Source organism: Corvus moneduloides, chromosome 12, assembly GCF_009650955.1.
Source record: "Corvus moneduloides isolate bCorMon1 chromosome 12, bCorMon1.pri, whole genome shotgun sequence".
NCBI classification, from domain to species: Eukaryota; Metazoa; Chordata; class Aves; order Passeriformes; family Corvidae; genus Corvus; species Corvus moneduloides.
The window spans coordinates 6,506,319-6,526,641 of record NC_045487.1 but is presented as its reverse complement, the minus strand read 5'-3'; the positions used below and the strand labels follow the sequence as shown (position 1 = coordinate 6,526,641).

At 49.2% G+C, this 20,323-nt stretch overlaps 2 protein-coding genes across 6 annotated transcripts; one reads left to right on the top strand and one right to left on the bottom strand.

Annotated features, from left to right (window-relative positions):
- Positions 1-277: 277 nt before the first annotated feature.
- LOC116450046 (uromodulin-like) lies at positions 278-6,157 on the bottom strand. Its single transcript, XM_032122096.1, has 9 exons — positions 5,042-6,157; positions 4,128-4,194; positions 3,447-3,614; positions 2,662-2,867; positions 1,982-2,142; positions 1,536-1,781; positions 1,208-1,367; positions 770-914; positions 278-432 (listed from the first exon to the last, which is right to left on the bottom strand). The coding sequence occupies exons 1-9, from the start codon at positions 5,042-5,044 to the stop codon at positions 332-334; spliced, it is 1,257 nt and encodes a 418-aa protein (XP_031977987.1). The 5' UTR covers positions 5,045-6,157; the 3' UTR covers positions 278-331.
- A 1-nt stretch (position 6,158) lies between these two features.
- DRC7 (dynein regulatory complex subunit 7) lies at positions 6,159-19,383 on the top strand. 5 transcript variants are annotated; one of them, XM_032122092.1, is made up of 16 exons: positions 6,159-6,243; positions 7,236-7,380; positions 7,903-8,077; positions 8,949-9,074; positions 10,210-10,404; positions 10,717-10,860; positions 11,183-11,401; positions 12,114-12,224; positions 13,021-13,096; positions 13,598-13,726; positions 13,995-14,123; positions 14,607-14,833; positions 15,708-15,923; positions 16,993-17,103; positions 18,203-18,304; positions 18,988-19,383. In XM_032122092.1, exons 2-16 carry the CDS (start codon positions 7,247-7,249, stop codon positions 19,099-19,101), a joined length of 2,208 nt encoding a protein of 735 aa, XP_031977983.1. In that variant the 5' UTR covers positions 6,159-6,243; positions 7,236-7,246; the 3' UTR covers positions 19,102-19,383. The 5 variants fall into 5 exon arrangements, with proteins under 5 accessions (XP_031977983.1, XP_031977982.1, XP_031977984.1 ...); XM_032122091.1 differs by lacking the exon at positions 6,159-6,243 and adding an exon at positions 6,615-6,669; XM_032122093.1 differs by lacking the exon at positions 6,159-6,243 and adding an exon at positions 6,695-6,726.
- Positions 19,384-20,323: the final 940 nt, after the last annotated feature.

Genomic DNA, 20,323 nt, shown 5'->3' with positions numbered 1-20,323 from the left:
CACAGAACTATGTAAAGACCAGCTTTGGGAGGGCAGGTATCTAGAGTGGGGTACTTCCATCTTCCCACATGCCAGGGTGACTCTCTGGGAAGCAGGAGGAAGGATCCTCCCATCCCTAGGTACATACTTTGAGTTTAGAGACCGTGGGCCTAGAGGGGCTAAGGTCCAAGAGATGCTACAGGAAACAGAAACTCTGAAGCACCTCACCCTTCAAGCACTGTTTGCATCCAACCGTTACCCCCTTCCCTAAAACACCCATAAAGACACAGCAAGAGCCTCTCTGCTACTTCATTTATTGAGAAACATTCGTTTATTGGGAAACAGCTGTTTCCTAAACCATTCGCCGCCCCACGCTGACGGCGGCAGCAGCCACGGTGAGCACAGCGAGCACACACAGCGGAACGAGGGCCCCAGAGAGCCACGGGCTGGGTCCTGCCAAAGAGGAGAGAGATTGGTTATGTATCTGGGTCCCCTGAGCCAGCTCTGAGCCCTGGTGTGGCATGTCTGACTGGGGATAGATTCAGGGAGGTCACTTCCTGTGAAGGGCAGGAGCCACTGGAGCTGGGGGTACTTTGGGATTCTGAGGGCACTAGTGGGACTCAGTCACCTCAAATGGCCTCCACCCACCGCTGCTGCCCAGGAGTTCCACACAGCTCAGCATGCATGCCTGGTCTGAGCCATGCTGTAGGTGGGCTTGCCCCCAGCCCTGCTCCTGGACTGCTGCTTGGATCTCCTGGACTGACCTCGGTGCTCAGGAGGACATACATACCCGCTGGGTCCTTCTGGTCAGTGCTGGAATGATGGGTCTCTGCTCCTGAGGAAGGAGCAGCCAGCAGGTGGATGGGCCCGTAGGAGACAATCCTATTGTAGTCATCTGCCAGCGCCCGCCTGTTCCTCCAGTGCCCGGGGCATTGCTGTCAACAAAGCCAAGGGAAGGGTGATGGGAGGGCAGGGGAGAAGCACCCTGCACTCGGGTCAGCCTGTTGACCTCCCTTCCTTTCCCAGTGAAGAGGGAAAGGAGCTCTCTGGTGGGTTCAGGCTCTCGTACCTTTGGTTCAGGGCACTGGGCTGAGCTCCTGATTCTGGGCGGTGTTTATTTTGTGAGGCACCCAAAACCAGAAGAGAGCCCCTTCTCCAAGCAGCAGGCCTAGGGAAGGGAGGTCCCACACCCAGCCAGGGCACAGTGCAGACCAGCAAGGGAGCTCACCTTGGCACAGGGCTCTGGGCTGTCAGGAAGACAGAGCTGGACACGGCAGTGCAGGAACACCTCGGGGTAACCAACAAACTGAAACATCTGGAAGCTGAACTTGGCAGAAGTGCTCTCCCCGATGGCATTCAGATAGGTCACCGTCTCATCATGGGGACACCTGGGACATGAGGGCTGGATCAGTGCGTGGCAAATGAGGTGGAGCATCCCAGCCTGGGACACCACATCCCACAGGGACACAGGCTTAACTGAACAGGCCTATTTCTATCTCAGTCCTTGACACACTGTGGTGCAGGGAGACTGGATGTGCTGGGGGCACTGCACTCACCCCTGCTCAATGAGCTTGTGCTGCATGTCCTGGTGTGGATCCACACTCGGTGTGGCCCAGCAGTCCAAAACACTCAGCAGGAAGTACTTGACCTGGTGCTGCCCTTCCATCTTCAGCAGGACATAGAGTGTGTCCGTAAGGGGGACAGCCACACTTGGCAGGTGATAAGGCTGGAGGTAGGAGGGGGACTTGTACAGTCTCATGCTGACATTGAAGCGTCCTTCTCTGACCACGAACTGTACCAGCCTGAGAGCAGAGGATGAGAGCTGACGAGCAGAACAAGAAAGTGGGAAGGACATAGTACAAGTGAGGCCACCAGAGTGCCTGGCATTGCTCTCAGAGCTCTCTAGGGGCTTCCTAGGGCCTTTGCAAATTATCTCACTGAATCTATTTTTCTCCAAACTCAAAGACACCATGCCAGCAGCAAGGTGAAATGGGACACTTACTTGTCAACAGCAGTGAGAGCAAAGGGCAGTCTCACAACCTGCTCGTAGGCGTAGATGCAGGAGAAGTGCACCTCAAGCTGAAAACTCCGGGAGATCATGGCCCTGTGGGCTTCCTGCTCTGACTCAATGACGTTGGAGTACGAGATGTGGGAGCTGTTTTGCTGGAACGACACAGAAATTAAGTCTCCAGACCATGATTAAAGCCATACACAGAGCTGCAAGTTCAGAGGGTGCAATTCAGCTATAGCTGCTCCAGGCCTGGATTTCTGCTGGGGTTCTAGCTTGTGTCTGGGGGCTGCTGGCACAGGAGTCACTGTAGTGAGCACAGGGCTCTTCTGCGCAATGCAGAGCTGGAGCACCATTTCCTCTGCACCCTTCCTGCTCCATGAAGCAAGTGAGGGATCAAGGGGCCATGGCTGCAAAGTTCAGAGAATGTTTCCAGAAAGCTGAGGGCTGTTATCAGTGCACAGTGAGACTTCCAAGCTCTTCTAAATAAGACAAAATGTGCTGCCAGCAGGGGTTTGGCAGAGATGGAAGAGCTTTCTGACATCTGCAGGAAAGACTTTCAAGGGGAATGAAAACTTTACAGCACCCAGAAGGAAAAGCCTTTGGGGCTGCCCTTCGCTGTACCCGCTCAGCATATCTGCTCCTCTCACAGATTCGGATCTATGGATCCTCACCTGGATTACTGATCCACAGGCAGTGTGGTTTTCACCTGTGAGAGTGGCTGCAAAGAACAGCTCACCCTCTTCTTCCTTCTCTGAAACCTTGCATGCCTGGTTCTTCAAGTGGACAAGCTCCAGCGGGATTTTCAAGAGCTCAAACACCTCCTTCCTCACCATCATCTTCATGAGCTCTTCCTCGCAGGCCAACTTCAGTACCACATCTGGGGGAAAAAGCCATCTGCAATAGCAATAAGGGAGAGGCCTGAAGGAGCCCTAGGTCAGCTGGGGGATGGCACAGTCCCACTGAGCTCAGCAGCCCCTTGTCCCATCCTTGGTGCAGGCTGCTCTAGGGCTCTTCAGAGACACTGGGCAAAGGGCAGTCTGGTCCCTTTCGAGGGCTGAACCCCCCCAGTCTGTCAAGGGCACCGGACAGGGACAGTGACCCTTTCCTTCAGAGGAAGACACAGTTTTTGGTCAGTGTCTGGAAGGGACTTCACTATATCTGTGCCAGGGTGCATGTGCTTGTTCTGAGACTGTGAGGCAGCTGTGCCCTGCAGCATGCCCTGCTACACCATGGCACAGCCAAGAAATGAAGGCTTTTGGGGAAGGAGAAAATGGCCTGTGGCTGCATCTTGTACCAGCATGTAGCCAGAATATGGTTATATTGGCGGGGAATGCACCTGAACCAGGAGCTGGGATGTGCTCCAGGAGTGGAGAGCAATGGTAACACCAGCGTACTGTGCCCATCACCCTTCCCTCCAGTGCCCATGGACAGACTGGGGAGGGCTCACCAGCCCTACCTTGACAGAACTCCCCTGTGAAGCCTGGCTTGCAGCTGCAAACTGGTCTGTCCTCTGTCACCTGGCACTGCCCCTGGTGCTGGCACGGGTTTGGCAGACAGGCGTCTAGGCTCCTCTTGACACGGAGGGCAACCCCTGGCCCCAGGCCATGGGTGCTTGCCAGCTCACCTGCAGCAAAGGAAAGGCAAGGAAGCTGAAATGCAGCAAGAATATCTCCCTGATGAGAGATTTGAGAACTCACCCCGCTGCAGGAAGCTCTGCACAGCTCTCAAGGCCTGAGATCTTTGCCTAGAGCCAGAGCAGACACATCCGAGGAAGAACCTGCTGCCTCAGCTTGCTGGGAAGCTGTGAGACCTCCTCAGCACAGCTGTAATCTGGATCAGAGCCACAGGGCCTGTCACTGTCACTAAGGAGCGTGGTGGCACATTGCAGCACCTGTGCCCATTTCCATGGTTTACACACCCTCTGTGGCTTGGGTGGAGAGCCTGCAGTTTCTGCCTATTTTGCTGACTCCTGCACCCCAGCTCCTGCCTCACTGAGCCCTACTCTGTTGTTCTGCCTTAACAGCTTTCAGCAGTGCCCTGAATGAGGAACTTGAGCATGGATCAGGTGAGGGTTTGACCTCTCCTTTCCATACTACCCATCTATGACCCAGCAGGGGCAGAGCACAGGGAGACTCACTCTTGTTGCCTTCACAGCCAGCCAGGCAGAGCACAGAGAGCAGCAGCAAACATCTCACAGTCCTTTCCTGGAAAAACAAGCAGGCTCTGGATAACTCGGATTTGTTATTAAATTCACTGGAGATGTTTGCAGTCATTCAGAAAGAGTGAACCCTCAAGCATGGGTGCAATAATTTCTGTACTGTATTTCCTAGGTTCCATGGCACAAAGTCATTACCCAACCCAAAGGGCCTGATCAGCCTTCCCCCATCAGGTTAACACAAGGGTCAAACACTATCCTGAATTTAGGTAGCTATTCCAGAAAGAGGAGGTGGGAGAAACAAGCCCTTAGACCCCCAGGGATGTGCTGACAGTGATAAAGCCACATTTAAGTAAGAACAGGCAATTTAAGTAAAACTGCACAGCTGAGGCATCAGTCTGGGGTCCCCAAAGAGGAAAGGAGTTACCCTCTTGCCACTACAACTCGTTTGAAGAGTTAGGATTTGTAAAAGGATCCTCACTGTTCCAGTAAACCATATCCATAACAAGGAGACAACGGGGTAAAAAACCAAACCCAAGCCTTGAACATGACTAAAATTAGTGTTAAAAGGACTCAGATTAAGTCAATATCTTCTGTTGGTACAGATAATGGATTACAGTGCTGGATTAGTCCTGGACACCAGATACTCCTTATCAGAGATGTGGATGTGAGTCAGCCAGGACTGGTGGCTGGGCAATGCTCTGTCAGTGCTCTGAGAGCAGGGCAAAGCCAACACCAAAAGCCCCCCTCACACAGCACACCCGTACCTGCCTCCACCGACCCTGTGCAGCTGTGACTGCGAGACTGCTGGGCAAGGAGGGTTCATTCCCTGCTCTGCTCCTTGCTTGCTGCAGCAAGCCTGAGAGATCCCACCACCTTGTACTCATTCCACTTACCATTGCCAGGCTGCTCTCTGCTCCTCCATCCACCACTGCCCTGGTTCCTTTGCATTAAGGGTGGGTCGTCACACTCGGGGTTGCTCTGTGCCTCCTGCTGTGTGCCTTATATTGCCTTCCGGCAGCTCATCCCTCTCCCCCACGCAAACTGGCTGCCTCTGGGATTGCACGAGAGCCAGTTTAGCATCTCTCGGCGGCTGGGGAGGAAAGGACTCTGTGAAAGTCCATCCTCCGGGCACAGACGGCGCTTCCAATGAGCCGACAGCTCGTGAATGCCGACCCAATTCATGGCCCTGATAGGATCCCAAACAGGGAGTAACAGCAAAACCCTCAGGAATCTGGGGTCTCTGCATCCAGCTGGTTTTGTGGTACCTGTTTTTGATGCAGCAATAACAACAGATACCACAGTGGCACATGCGAAGGCCAGATAACTTTGGGTGCCCAGTACACACAGTTTTGGAACCACAACATATATTTGCCTTATCCGGTTTTTTATTGACTTCTGGCATCTAAGAACTGCTGAGAAGTAACTGGCGAGAGATGGAGGGTCCTACCCCACTTTGTTTCATAGAATATCCTGAGTTGAAATGCACCCACAAGGATTGAGTCCAACTCCTGGCCCTTGCACAGGATCACCCCCAGCAGTCCCACCCCGTGCCTCTCAGAGCATTGTCCAAATGTTCCTTGAACTCTGGCAGGCTTGGTGCTGTGACCATTTCCCTGGGGAGCCTTTTCCAGTGCCCAAACAACCTTTGGGGGAAGAACCTGTTCCTAATATCCAACCTAAACCCCTGCCTCCTGCCCTCAACACAGCTTCATGCCATTTGGGCAACAGTAACCATCTGCAAACTGCCTTAATCACTCAAAATGATGTTTCTTGATATATTTTGACTGCAGTCTGTGCATTCTCAGAGCTTTAATTGCTACAGTGACCTTAACAGAGCACCTAGTGTGAACATCCGTCCATCAATCCATATTTTTTCTTAACCACAACAACAAACCAGAAAAAAAAGTGTTTAGCACCTGATCCTGTGTACAGCCTAGTGAACTGCCAATTAAAAATCAAATAGGAAAAAAATTTTTAAAAAGTAAAACGAAAATAGAAAAAGTAAAAAGAGAAAGAAAAAGGAAACGGTAAAGAAGAAGAAAAAAAAGAGAAAGAGAAAGAAAAAGAGAACAAGTTGTCTGGTGCCAGCTTTTGGGTAAGCGCCTCTGCAACAAAGGAGAAGGATGGCTGGGGGTGGCTTTCATTTTAGGAGAGCCGAACTCGTGAGTTTCGGAGCAGGTCTCGGAGTGCGATGGCTCAGCCGCGGTGGCGGGCAGGCGCTGGCCGATGTCCCCTCCTTTTGCTCCTCGTTGTCCCCTTCTCCCAGCGGCCCCGGGGCGCGGTGCTGGGGGCCGGGCGGGGGCTGGGGCAGCGCCGGGGGTGCGCGGGGGTCCCGAGGAGCCTCGGGGCCCGGGGACTGTGGCGGGAGGTCTGGGGGGACCCTGGGGGTGTCCCGGCCGGGCTGGCGGCGCGGGGGAGCCGCAGGTCCCTGTGCCCGGTGCCGCGGCCGTGGCGTTGCCACGGTGAGCGCTGCGGAGCCGCGCCGGGCCCGGGAGCGGCCGCGCTGCCCTTGGAGCCGCGGGTGAGGGGGCGGCCGCGCGGGGCAGGGCCGGGAGCGCTGCGGGGCCCCCCGGGCAAGGTCTGTGCCTCCCTGTGCCCGCCGTGTGCCCCGCTCGGGGTCAGCCTGACCGCAGGGACGGCACACGAACACCCCCCGCGCCGGCGGGTGATACAGGGCCCCCGCTGCCCTTGGGGGCTGCCGGCTCCGCAGAGCGTCCCGCTCCCTCCAAGGCCCCTGCGCGGCTGCGGGCTGGGGCACGGCCGGTGCCCAGCGGATTGATGGAGCTCCTGCCCCGCCAGCAGCATCCCCGGCAGGAGGGAGGACACGGGGTACACATTCTGAACATGGGGACGTGCTCTGCCCTACCGAGCCAGGCTCTGCCTGCTCTGCCACGCTTAGGGTGTCCAGGAACACAGAGCCGCTTATTTACCAAACCCAGCCCAAACTCCGTGCTCTCCCTTTACTCTCATGGTTCTGGCTGGCTCAGCCATGCTCATGTGCCAAACCACTGTGGCCGCGATGTGTTTCTCTGTTCCTGTGTAGCTGGGTCCCACCCCTGAATTCACCTGGTGTGTGCGTTCCTGTAGTGCCAGGCAGAATGGAGGCCCTGGAGGAGACGGAGGAAGTGGGGCAAACACCAGAAGATGCGAACTCTTTAAATAGCAGTGATTTCCTCGATGACTTGGAGGCAGATATAACTGTGGAGGAAGCCTCTGTCCCAAGTGATGTACCGTAAGTCACGTGTGTCTGCCCATGGCTGGGATGAGCAGAGACGTTCCCTTTGGGGCCCACAGGGTATGGATGGATGCACAGGTGTGGATGGCACGTGTGGATGGATGCACAGGTGTGGATGGATGCACAGGTGTGGATGGCACGTGTGGATGGATGCACAGGTGTGGATGGATGCACAGGTGTGGATGGCACGTGTGGTCCCCCTGCACAGGGATGGGACTGAGCAAGTTTCATGTGCCTGATGAGTTTGTCCAAGAGCATGCATGTGCAAGTAAGACAAGGTAACTTGGTTGATTGTACATCCATTCACCACTGTATAAAGATCCCCTGAGACTCTGGGTATATGTCAGCTTGCCATTGCTCCAGAGATGTTCGGCTGTGTCAAAATCATATCCTTGGATATGGTCCCCATTTTTTACCTGTAAAACAGGGAAGCCCTGCCATGTTTTGATAGCAGGTCACCTTGCCTGTATTGTTCCTGGCTTATTACTTGTGTCTCTCTGCCTCCCCCTGCCACATAAGTGGTTTTGACTGGAGCTCCATTGACACATCCCACTTACCATCTTCGTACAAGACAAATTCCCGGCAGGAAAGGGAACTGCTGCAGCTTGCTGACCATTTCCTCGAGCAGTACACTCACCTGTGCCCTGACCGCAAGCCGCTCTTCGTCCACCCAGTCAACGAGTGTGGTGTGCAGGTATGGGGTGCTGTGGGGCTGGCCCACAGCACACGGAGCACTTGGCTTCCATAGTGCCAAATGCTGTGAAAGAACAGCAGCCCCTCCTGCCCTCCTTCCTGGCTAAAGGGAATGGGAACCTGCTGGCTGAACCCACAGCCCCTGAGCAGGCACACAGAACCCTGGGAACACCCTGGCTGTCCAAATCCATGAGCACATTGTGCCATATAAGTGGTGGTGTTGCCATGTGGGCTGCAGAGTGATGCTTAGGAAACAGGAGAGACCACAGAAACATAAAGAGAAGTAAAAGAAACATGAAATAGATAAGGCTCAGGCTCAGCCACAGATAGGGAGTATGGATGCAGAGTTAGATCTTACTCTGAACTTCACAGAAGTTACAGGGAAGGAAGTAAATGTGGAAGTTTGTGGTCTGGTTTTGTTTTTGCTGGGCCCAAGCTGTACAACTGTTGTCGAGTTCTGTACCTGATGTTCCCCCTGGGCACCTGGAATTGCTACTGTGTACTAGCTTTCCCCAAAATTTGTTGTATCATTAACATGCAAGGCAAAAAGAAAAAAAAAAATGCTGGAGGATGTAAAAGCCAGAAAGGGCAGTAGTTATTTGACTTGCTTAAAAATGAAGAGAAGAACTGGCTCACATCGGGAATGTGTCTGAGATGAGCTTGAAGTTTCAGCCACAGGCAAGCAGATGACCTCCCAACTCCATGAAATTTCCATCTTGGAACTGGAGAGGAGGGATACTGATGCTGTTGATATGCTCTAGGGAGGTCCTGATATGAGCTGCAACATCCAGGGGTGGTCTGAGGATGGCTTTGGGCAGGAGACTCTGCCAAGGCCCTGTTGGATAACCAAAAATCCTCTTGTTGCCTTGCAGAAGTTTGTAAGCACGACATTGAGGCCAACCCTGCTGCCTTTCCCAGAGCTGTACTACTGGTCAGGCTGTGCCAGCTTTGTCTGTGATTACCTCATCATGGAGCCCCTCAAGTGCCCAATCACACTGGTAAGAAAGGGGCTGCAGTCCCATCAGAGACATAACAGAGGTGACAGAAGGACTTCTCAGTGGGGAGGTCCCAGTGGCTGGGCTTACAGAGGTCTTTGACACTTCCACCATCTCACTATTTAGGCAACCCCCTGATTTTCCCAGCCCCTGTGCACTCTGTTGGACCCACAGTCCCGGTGCATGTTCAGTGTGGTACCTTCTAAGTAATTAAACACCATTTCTTCAAGACCAGACCCTGCTTTCAGCCAGCCCAGATGAGCAGCTGGTGTACTGTGGGAGGCAATGGCTGACAAGCTTTCCCTCCAAAAACCAAGACACCTTGTAACAGAGGAGCACATAAACCCTAGGGGATGATACTTGACCTCCATGACCCATTCTTAGGGACTTTTAGGCATTTCTATTGTCATATCTGGGGATATTTTGGGATGGTTGAAGGGAGATTTCTAGGTTAGCAAAAAGGGATAATGCCAGAGTTGCAGCAAGATCTTGATGAGAGTCAGCTAAGAGAACACACTCCTTGCTAGCAAGGACTGCAGAGTGACCCAAACAATCTACACCAGCTGCAGGCTGTCCCAAGAGTCCCAGGGTCTCAAGATGAGCTCTGGCACTTTGTGACCATAGAGAAGGTATCTCTATTTAGCAGATGGAGACTGCCTTGATCACCTTAGGTGATGTCTGAGATCTGAGTGGGAGTAGAACCTCTCTGTATGCAGTATGTATGTACTGATCTTTTTTTGCTCTCCAGTGAGGGCCAGGAAATATATTTCCTCCTGTGAACTATAATTTAGCTTATGGGTGTTTTCCTTGGAAATACTGCAGCCAGAACAGCAGGAGATAGAGGGAAATCCCATTCCAGGATTGTGATTAGCATTAGGTTTTCAGCAGTTTAATGAGTTTGGCATGCCCTTCTCTTCCTGTGGGTAAATTTGTCACCAGATTTGGGGTCAGAGTTTCCCCAGATCACTTTGGAGGGGACTTTTAGAGTCTGTGGCTTTTAAATGAATGTTATATAACAGATTCCCAATGTGTGCAGAGCCCAGGGATGTGGGCAATGCCTCTCTCCCCCGCTCTCTGCCTGGTGCATGTTTCAGCTCCATATGACAAGCACTATGAACTTGCATCTCTCTCTTTCAAGCCCAGTTCGCTCTATTCCCCAACCACCATCCTGAAATACCAGCGAGGGAACTGCTTTGACTTCACTGTGCTGCTGTGCTCCCTGCTGATCGGGGCTGGCTACGATGCCTACTGTGTACATGGATATGCCACCCGTGAAATGTGCTCCCTGGACCAGACTCAGGAGGTGTGCCCACTGCTCAGGAAGCCACTGGAGGTGAGACCTGCAGTGAGCAGGCAGGGAGGAGCCCAGCACGCATGCTCAGCCTGTTCATGTCCAGTGAGTTCCAGAGCTGAGCTAGGGGTGCACACTGGGTTTCAGTCTGTACCAGGGACCTCACCAAAGGCATCTTTTGAGTGATTTTCTACAGTTCCTTACAAGGCCTCTTTGGCTTCACTGAATTTCTGCTCACCAGGTGCAATATTGCAAACTGCCAAGTGCTGGGAACTGGGAGGTACCTGTAAGCCATACATTTACTTCCTTCTCTTGATCTCTGCTGGGTTTCATAGTAATACCCTGCTTTTGCAGGAACCAAAAGAGGAGGACCCCAACAAGTACAGAATTAAGTACCCTTTAGAGCCACAGAGCAAGTTTGAGCTTCAGCAGAAGGACAAGAAGGAGGAAGAAACTGAACCTGGACAAGAGGAGGAAAGAGAAGAGGAGGTTGTCATGGTGAGTTAGCGAGGTCCATCTTCCTGTGAGCTCCAGGAAGAAGAGCTGAGACACAGGTAATAGCTGGCCAAAAAGAGGAGCTCACACCCTCCTCTGTGAAGTATGACACGACCTTGATCATGACCATGAGCACTTGGCCTCCAGGAGCACAGTGTGTGCTGGCACAGGAACATGTGCTGGGTATGTACTACCTCACTTTTAAAGAGCATTAAGAGCCTGGAGTTCTTTAGAAGTGGGCAGAGGAAAGGATGAGATTGCCCTTGGGTTGGATTATAGTGGCAATAAAATGGCAATAACTATTGCTGTATCCTCTGTGCTACAGGAGGTGGAAAAGCCCAAGCGAGACCCTTTGCACGGCTTACGGGTGCACGCATGGGTTCTGCTTCTGTCTGGGAAAAGGAAGGTTCCCGAGACCTTCTTCATCAACCCGTTCACAGGAAACCACCACAGCACCACGGATGAGTGCTTCCTTGGGATTGAGAGCATCTGGAACCACAGGAACTACTGGGTGAACATGCAGGACTGCCGGCAAGGCTGCAAGGTAGGGAGCCCTTAGTACCCTGGGGATGTGAGGGACAGCTGGGTTAACCTGAGTCCTGGGGAAGTCCAAGACCTGTAGTGGTCCAGTTTCCACTTAACCATTCCTTGTGTTGGTTTTGGTCATGTTGCTCTGATTACATAGACTATGGAACTACTCCAGGACATCCCAGACTCTGAGTTAGCAAATACAGATCACATCTATTAAATCCCTACAGTGCTAGAGTTTCAGCTTTTAGGCTAGGCAGTCATTCTCTCAAACAACAGCTTTTGAGGCAGAGGATGTTTTGGGTCCGTCAGGCGTGGTTCAAGGCAGGTAAGATCTCAATTAGGCTCTTCCCACACCTCAGCTACTCCCCAGCACACACACAGTCTGGAAGGTGAGGGTCTGAGTTAGATCAGCTTGCCCTTGGGGCCATGCTTGCCCTGAGGAAGGAGGCAGAAGTATTCCCAGCCACTTCCTCTCATCTGTGGAAGACACACCATGAGGAATGGGTTCTGCAACCTCTAGGCACAGGGACAGTCTTTGGGGTCCCACCAGCCAGCCAAGGGTCTGAGGAGCTCACCTCACTGAGGTCCAGATCTCTAGAGTCCTTAAAGTCTCTGACACCCAGGCAGGTCCAGAGCACCACAGACATATTGAGGCAGTGGTCAAGTTTAGTGTCAGGCCCTTGACAATGCCCTGTAGTTAGAAGTGTTTTTCCTGTATGCCCTAGGATCTCAGCTTTGACTTGAGTGATTCTATCTGCTGGGAAATTATGTTTTCAGAGAGCAACGAGCCCTCTCAGTTGCCCACAGAGTCACCCAAGAAAGACACAGATGACATGGTGAGTGACCCAAGCGATGCCCTTGTGCACTGGGGACGCTGTTTGGAACCAGTGTGCCCGTAGGCCCGTGTATGTCTGCCTGCCTGCTGCCTTCTCCAGGTCAGATCCCTTCTACTCTGGCCAAGTTGAGATTCCTTCTCAATCTTGAAGAGTTCTGATGCTTTCTGAAGCAGGACCCCAAGTGGTACTTCAGGTGTCATAAGTGGCTAGGGATCTCTGTAAACCTCCAGTGCATTGACATTTGGGGTGAAATAGTTTTTAAAAATAAAATCCAGAACGAGATTTTTCTGGACATTCTTTCTGTGCTGGTCACTTTCCCCTTCTGGCTGCAAGGTGGAGCTGCCAACAAAATGCAGAAATAATGTATGTCAATATACAAAAAGTGCTGTGTACTAGAAGCAAAAAATGTTGTCCTGTTGGGAGAAGACACCATGATAAAACAGCCATGCACAGCAGGACGGAGGAATGCCAATAACAATTCCCTCTTGCTCTCTACTCTTCGCAGCCTGTGCCCATAACTGGGGAGCAAAAAGCCCTCCAGGGTCTACATCAAATAATCTGGTCATTTTGGTGATTGCCACCTTCATTCCCTGCCCAGCACAAGCAGTGGCCAGGAGAAGATCATTTCATCAGGCTCAAGTAGGGATGTGCTGTCGTAACTGTGCCATGGTGTTCCTCAGGACCAGCACAGCCTCGCACGAGCTGAGCTCTGATCACTGTGATTCACCAGAACCAAAATGCCTCCTGGCACAGTAAGAGACGCTGCCAAAACCACAAATCTCTTCTTCTGTTTCAGCAGGAAAAGGAGGAAATAGACATGAGCTTTGAGATGCCACTATCGTGGGTAGCCCCAATTAAGGTATCTTACAGAGGTATGTATTCTTCCTTTGCCTTTTGCTTGCCCCCAGCTGACCTTTCAGTGGATTTGGGACATTCGTTTATCTCACTGGGTTCTCCCTTCAGGGTGGTCAAACAGTAACAGTGAAGCACAATAGATGATGGCCACAACAGCTATTGGTTCAAGTGGCTGCCCTCAGTGCTGCACTGTCTCATCCTCCACAGACACACACCCACACCCACGCTGTGTTTTCCTGCCAGCTGAGAATTTTTCCTGGAATGGTCTTTCTGTTACTGCTACCCACAAGGAACTGCCCCTGCATTATCAAATACCTGTTTTGGGAGAGAAAAAAGTTATTATACCATTATAACATTAAAGGACAATAGGCAGGGTTTGAACAGCTTTATTGGCAGCAGAATGCAATAAATAAATGCATAGTGTCCCTTAGACCATGGTTTTCTCCCTCTTAATTCTTTTTTTTTTGGGCTGAGTACAGGGGAGTCAATTTGTCTGACATCTCTCTTGCCCACTGCAGAATATGAGAATCCCTTTTCCCAGGGGAAGAAGGTGATCCTGTACAATAAAGCAAAACTGGAGAAATGGGCGGCGTATGCGAATGGAGATGGGCTGGTGGAACGTGTCACTGTCTACACAGACTCAGACTGTAAGGGGGACAAATGAACACTCCACACACTGAGCAAACAGCCTGGGGCACGCTGATGGAGAGGGGGAGGTGGTCTGCTTTCTGACAGAGTCTCTCTTCTCATTCTCCTTTCACCTTTGTGGGGGAATTATCTACCATATCCTCAACCTTTTCATCATGCTCACTGTCTGTCGAGCCCCTAAACTTTCCAGCATTGCTAGAGCTCATCAGAATTTTGCCACCTCCAACAGGGTGACCTAAGGTTGCAAAATGACTTGTCTCCTGCCAGGTACTGAAGAAGTGGAGGTGAAGGAGTGGTTCAAACATCGAGAAGACCTGTTGTATATGAGAGAAGTGAATAAACAAACACAGCTGATCACAGACTATTTCAGGCCAGGACACCCCCTCCTTCTTAAAGGTATTCCAGCTCATTTGGGCAGTCCCTGCAGCTGACGGGATTCCACAGGATGCCTTTCTAGCAATGGCAAAAGCCCAAAGCTGAAAGGTGGGGGGACAGGATACTTGTGGGATAAATTGCCTAGATAAATAAAATGGTCTCCAGTGAAGAGTAGAGAGTTGGATTGGTGGCTTGCAGTCCTGGGCAGTGCTTACCCAGCTATGTAGTGTTCTATGTATTAGAAAAATACATAGTTATCATGTATATCAGGGTAATACATTTCTACCTTTATCAGTAGAATTGATAGAAGATGAAACTTTCTCTTTAGGATTATGTTTGTTCTCTCAGTGTTCAGTGAGAGATTATGTTTGTTCAGTGCAGCTGGGGGTAAGTCCTGCATCAGATCTGTTGCTAAAGCTGAAGAAAATGAGACGTCCCCTGGACACGCTTGTGTTCAGTGTATTATGGCTGCTAACTCTGAAAATGTGTGTGATATATCCTTAGCTCACTCCTACACATCGCTGGAACCTGAGACTGGACACACAGTGGAGTATTACCATACAGCACGAGTTGATGGCCTCTGGAAACGTTTTGAAAATGCTACTGAGATAACAGAGCACTTCGTGGGGCGGGAGGACTTCCTGCACATGCGGCACATAGAGCTTGGCGAAAGAGACAAGAAAATGCAAACGGCTGGCATCAGAACTGATGCTAACCCCCGGCCTATAGTGGTATGGCCAAGGCAGGAACAGAAAAATATGTGTCCCTCTGATATTTATAGTATGTAAAACATACTGCCTGGGGCTTGAGTTCATTTTCAGTGGGCATGGCTGAGGTAAAACTCCAGATGAGACATCCAAGCATTGTTCAGCTGCTGTGTCTCACAGTTGCTTGCCTGACAGACAGCTACAGTGTGACCAGTTGTCAGAAATGGCATTGAGCACCTAGAATTAAACTGGGAAACTAAGGCTTGGAAATTGTGTGTCAGAGGAAAGAAAAAAAACCTGACCATGACTTTGGAACAAAATTTTCACAAGATTCAAAACTAGGAAAATGATTTTGTGTGCTGAGCCCAAACTAATATAATTTTAGGTTCCTGATGAATTGTCCCATCACTCTGATTTGTTACAGGCAGGTAATCTACCTCTTCCTCTTATCAGATCTGGTTTGCAGAACAGGAGGAGGAAATCTGACATCTGGCAGTGTGTATGGCTCAGACACATCACCTGCCAAGACAGAACCATGCAGTGGCCTGTCTTTGAACTAGCACCCAACATGCTACCTTTTCCTTCCCTATATTGGGAAATGTGGGAAAGTTTGCTTTTCTCCAAAATATCTTGCTTCCTGAAGAACCCTCAGGCAGGGATGCATCCCAAGCTAACTTGAGCATACTCAACTCCACAAATAGGAGACTTCTGTATTGCTTTAAACAGCTTTATGGTGGGGTTTTTTTAAGACATATGCAAGAACAGTAGGACCATTGGCCAAGAGATGCAAGTCCAGGCAGAAAAGCACAGTTTTTACCATGGGTTTTTACTCAAATCTGTAACTTGCCAGTTTTGTGTTTCTAACTTGCTTCCATATCTTTTTTTCACTCTCCATTAGCAAATCAAGGAGTATTTCCACAGAAATCCAGAAAAGCCTGCTGACGAAGATATAGAGGAACGTATCTTTATGGTCATAGATGATATCATCCAGCTGACGTATCACCTTGAGGTTCATGACACCATTGCCTCAAAGGTGGTTTTCTGCAGAGTAATAGGGAGGGAGAAGAGAGAAGACGAAATCTTCCTGAGCCGAGAAAACTCTGTCACATACCAGGTATGAAGATGGCAAGACACAAAGGGAAGGTGAAATGTCAGTGGAAGAACTACAAGCATGACATGTTCCATGCTGCCCCTCTACTCCACCTGCACACCTCCAGGCTGACAACACCAACTGCCTGGCAGATGTGCTGCCATGCTGGGAGTGACTGGGAGTGCAGGACATAATGTGGCATGACAGGCCTGCTCTAACCATGCTTGAAGTCATCTTCCCAGATTTGGTCATCAGGCAGATCCCACATTCCCTGGTACCCTGCAAAATGCAGGTTCAGCAGCTGTTGGGCTCAGTTCTGCAGATACGTGGCAGGGAAGCTGAAATTTCCTCTGCTGTTCCCTCTTCAAGAAGAGAGAGAACAGAGCAGCAAAGGCAGACACTGTGTATTGTGGTTCTGTTTCTGCCATGGGCTTCTTGAGTCCTGTCATTCCTTAAATCTCCCAGTGTTTACCCTGCAGATGCAGAGCAAGATGCTGAGGCTTAATACATTGCAGATAGATAGATAGATAGCCTTAAATTAAAGGTATTCCCAAAAAAAGTGGAGTGCTGCCATTAAGCCAAATGATCTCATCAGGGGTGAGAGGTCACCCCACTAACATCATCAATGCGAGTCTGTAACCAGACGCAGAAGTCTGCCAGTAAATTCTGCAGAGATGCTGCACAATTACCCTTAAAAAGCCAAACAGAGATTAAAAATAGGGAATTTTTTTAATGTTATGGGGTTTTTTTAATTTCTGTTTCCCACTGGGGAGAATACACAGAACACCATTGCAGGAGTCCCATTTTTTTCATCTCTGTTTCTATACATTCCTATTCATCTAATTTCATTCCAACTATAAAACAGCAGCATCAGCAAAGTGCAAGACATACCATCTGGCTCACATTACTGATGGATTCCAAATCAAAATGAAGTCTGAGAAACCCATGCTGACCATGGGTTCGATGTTTCAATGACGGAAATTAGGGTTGCTTTATTGGCTATAGCAGGATTGTGCCAGTTTCTGTCAGCAGAGTACCCGATCCTGTGTACCCAGAGAGTGCTGCTGTTTTTCACTGACTTATCTGCTTCCAGCCGTGGGCCCCGGAGAAACACAGGAACATGCTCCATCTGTACAACTTGCTGTGGGAGCTGAGAGCAGAACAGAAGCTGCTGAAGCAACAAGTCCGGGACTCTGAAGCAGAGGTAACAGGGAGGTGTCCACAGTGTCAGGGCTGATCAGGCGTGGAAACAGTCTCAGCTGACTGGTTGCCTCCAGCTGACTGGAGGCCAAAGCCTCCTCAGCATAAACTGTGATAAAAGAGAAAGCTGGTCTCCATGCTGAATTATCATGCTTGCTACCCAGGCATTGTTCAGTGAAGACGTAGCTGTAGTGTATTTATGGAGAGTTACACACTTTCCTGCTCCTGCTCTTACTCTTCCTCCCCTTTGAAGAAGAGTTTCAGAGCGCAAATGACAATATATGAACTGGGGCATCTGGAAGCCTATCTGCCATTTGCCCAGGAATGAGGCCAAAAGGAAAGGATACTGTACGTAGTGCTGTATCTAGGTACTAGGCATTGCCAGGAAATCCTATCCAAAATACTGAAGTGACTTGTGTGAGAAACTGTAGGGAAATACTTCATAAAATACTTTGCTTGTACTGCTAATCACACTGACTGGTATAACACATCCATGTTCTTTGTGATAACTTCATGATAAATATAACCATTCTAGCAGATGGAGGCACAGCTATTGGATTTCTTTAATGTTTTTTGAGGAAGAGAAACCCCTGAAGGAGCTGCAGAGGGAATGCTTAACTATATTAGCCCAGAATATAAGTAATAATTAAGAACAACTTTGCAAAAATTGCATTTTTTCCTCAGAAATTTGAGGCTAGTTCAGTGTGACCCCATGAACCACCTTGCCAAATTTCTCAGTGTTGATGTATCAACAGACAAAATATTCCCATTGCTTGTGCTGCATATCCTGTATAAGACAAAGAATAAGCCAAAGCTATCTGTGCAATTTTTAAAGTAGTGCCAAAACTGTGATGCCAGAAAAGCTTTCTTAACGGTTAATATCAATAACTGGATTCAAGAATTTCATACAGAGTAACAATCTAAAATTAAGACTACTATCAGCTTGATCTACCAGCAGGACACGGACATATTTGTACAGATCTATATTTAACCTTATTCTACAATTCTTGTATGCAGCATCTGCTCTGTTAGCAGGTCAAGCATGTAAGGGTACAGTCATTTTGTGGGGATGCTGAGGGGTCTTTCTTCTGATTTCTTGGAAGATGTTAAATATTTTGACGGAACGTGAGCATGAGGAAGCCAATATTAAATTGTCAGTTTCAATGTATAACACTGCAAGGAGAGGAAAACAGCATGAAGCCACGGTAGGTAAACTTCATTAATGTCAGCATTCAATACATGTGGTCAAAGAAATCCAGAGTCAGCTTTTTCTCTCTCAGGAATTATCTCTGAAGAGCTTTTAATATCATTAAAATATTTTGGGACAAATCACAGCACAGTTTCAATTGCCCTCCCAGGGAAACATAACATGGTCACGCTATGGTCACCTTCTACTTTCTGGAAAAACTTGCATCTCCAAGAAATATTACTGTGTTACTGTGTTTAGTTAATAAAGAAAATAATTAAGAATGTTTAGTTGATAATAGGGATTATGGGGGGAGTATTTTAAGAGAGCCATAAATATGCCTGTATATATAGATATATATTTATTTGTAATTAGCATGTGAGATCAAAGAACAAAATAGCTCCAGGGTGAAATTTAGTCCTTATCTCAATCACAGATGCTTTGGTTCTTCAGGGCTTCTTTACTCTGGTGAGGCAACACATTTGGATTTGCTGCCTCTTCCTGCTTCACATTTTGATTCCCCTTGTTTTCTTCTTGTCCTAAGACCTCATCTCAAACTTTTTGCCCCCTCAAAAATAAATCTGCTCCAATTTGTGGTTTCCTTCATCTCAGCTCCCTGAATTCTGAGTTGTGCTTTTGTGTGCCTTTGTTCCTCACTTTCCTCTCTATTTCCCTGACTTCTGGTTGCTTGTTCCCTCACAGGTGCTGAAAGAGGAGCAGAAGAGCTCCCAGAGTTCCTTGGAGAACAAGAATCAGCTCATCAGAGGGGAGGATGAATCCCTCACCCATCACACTGCAACCAACTCCTCGTTCTAGAGACTCAGCAGGGACTGGGAATGACTGCCTTAGCAGGGGAGGTTTATCAGTCAGCCCCCCAGAACATGAAACTGAAGCTACTCTGTAAAATATTCTAGTCCATGTCCCACTGCAGTTTTCCTCTGATATCCCCCTTCTTCTTCTACAGAAAAGCAGTTGGCACAATAGAAACTTAAAGAGATGGTGCTCAAGAATCCTCTCCTGGCTGGGCACCTCAGGCGTTACTGATTTCTTCATTCCTTTTCTGGAGCTGCCTGCAATAAATCTTTCACTATCATCACATTTGTGGAGATTTTAATGAATTTGCACCATTTCCTTTCCCCTATTTTTTTCTAAGGCCCATCTGCAATTACATCAGTTGTGTCCTCTTGAAACCCCATCATTTTTGAGACTGAGTCTGAATTGGACCTTGGCTCTAAGGTCTGCTTCAGAAAGGGAGACAAACCATACACAGTCTTTCAGGGCTCTTCTTTTCCAAATCTGCTCCATAGCTGCTTGGCATCAGGAGCAGGATTATTTAGTAATACTGATTCTTTCCCAACATAATATTTTAACGAATTTATAATTCAGTTTTGCGTAAGCAAAGGTTTTGAACTGGTGAGTTCATAAATATAACATTTCTTTGACCTCATTTAGAGCCCTATAATGACAAAACTTTGCCCTGTATAATGCTGTAGTTATGAACTCATCAATGTTAATTCAATACCAGAGGAGACACCAGAATAAATTAATTTAAAAATCCTTTTACAGGCATTAGGGACACAGCAGCTGCCAAACCATCAGCAAATGCGTATTACAGAATCATAGAACATTACGGAGTTGGAATGGCCCTTAAAGATCATCTAGTCCCAACCCCCCGGCCATGGGATTTCCCTGTATTCCTCCAAAGCCACCTGTCCTGGTTTCCACTTCCTGAAAGTTTATTTTTCCTTTCTGAGAAAAAAGTCGTCTTTTCTACGGTCTTTTTTTTTTTTTTTCCCCCCTCTACTGCTCAGCAGCTCCTTATCCATCCACGGAGGCCTCCTGGCATTTTTGCCCGATTTCCTCTTGCCGGGATCCATCGCTCCTGCGCTTTAAGAATATGATCTTTGAAATTCAGCCTGCATTCTTGGGTCATTATCAAGGAGTAGCGTCAAATTAATTTGATTTTTCTCTGTTGGTGGAGTGACCGGCTTCAGAGACGGCGAGAAACGCACAAGCGGCGCGACCGCACCTCAGCCGG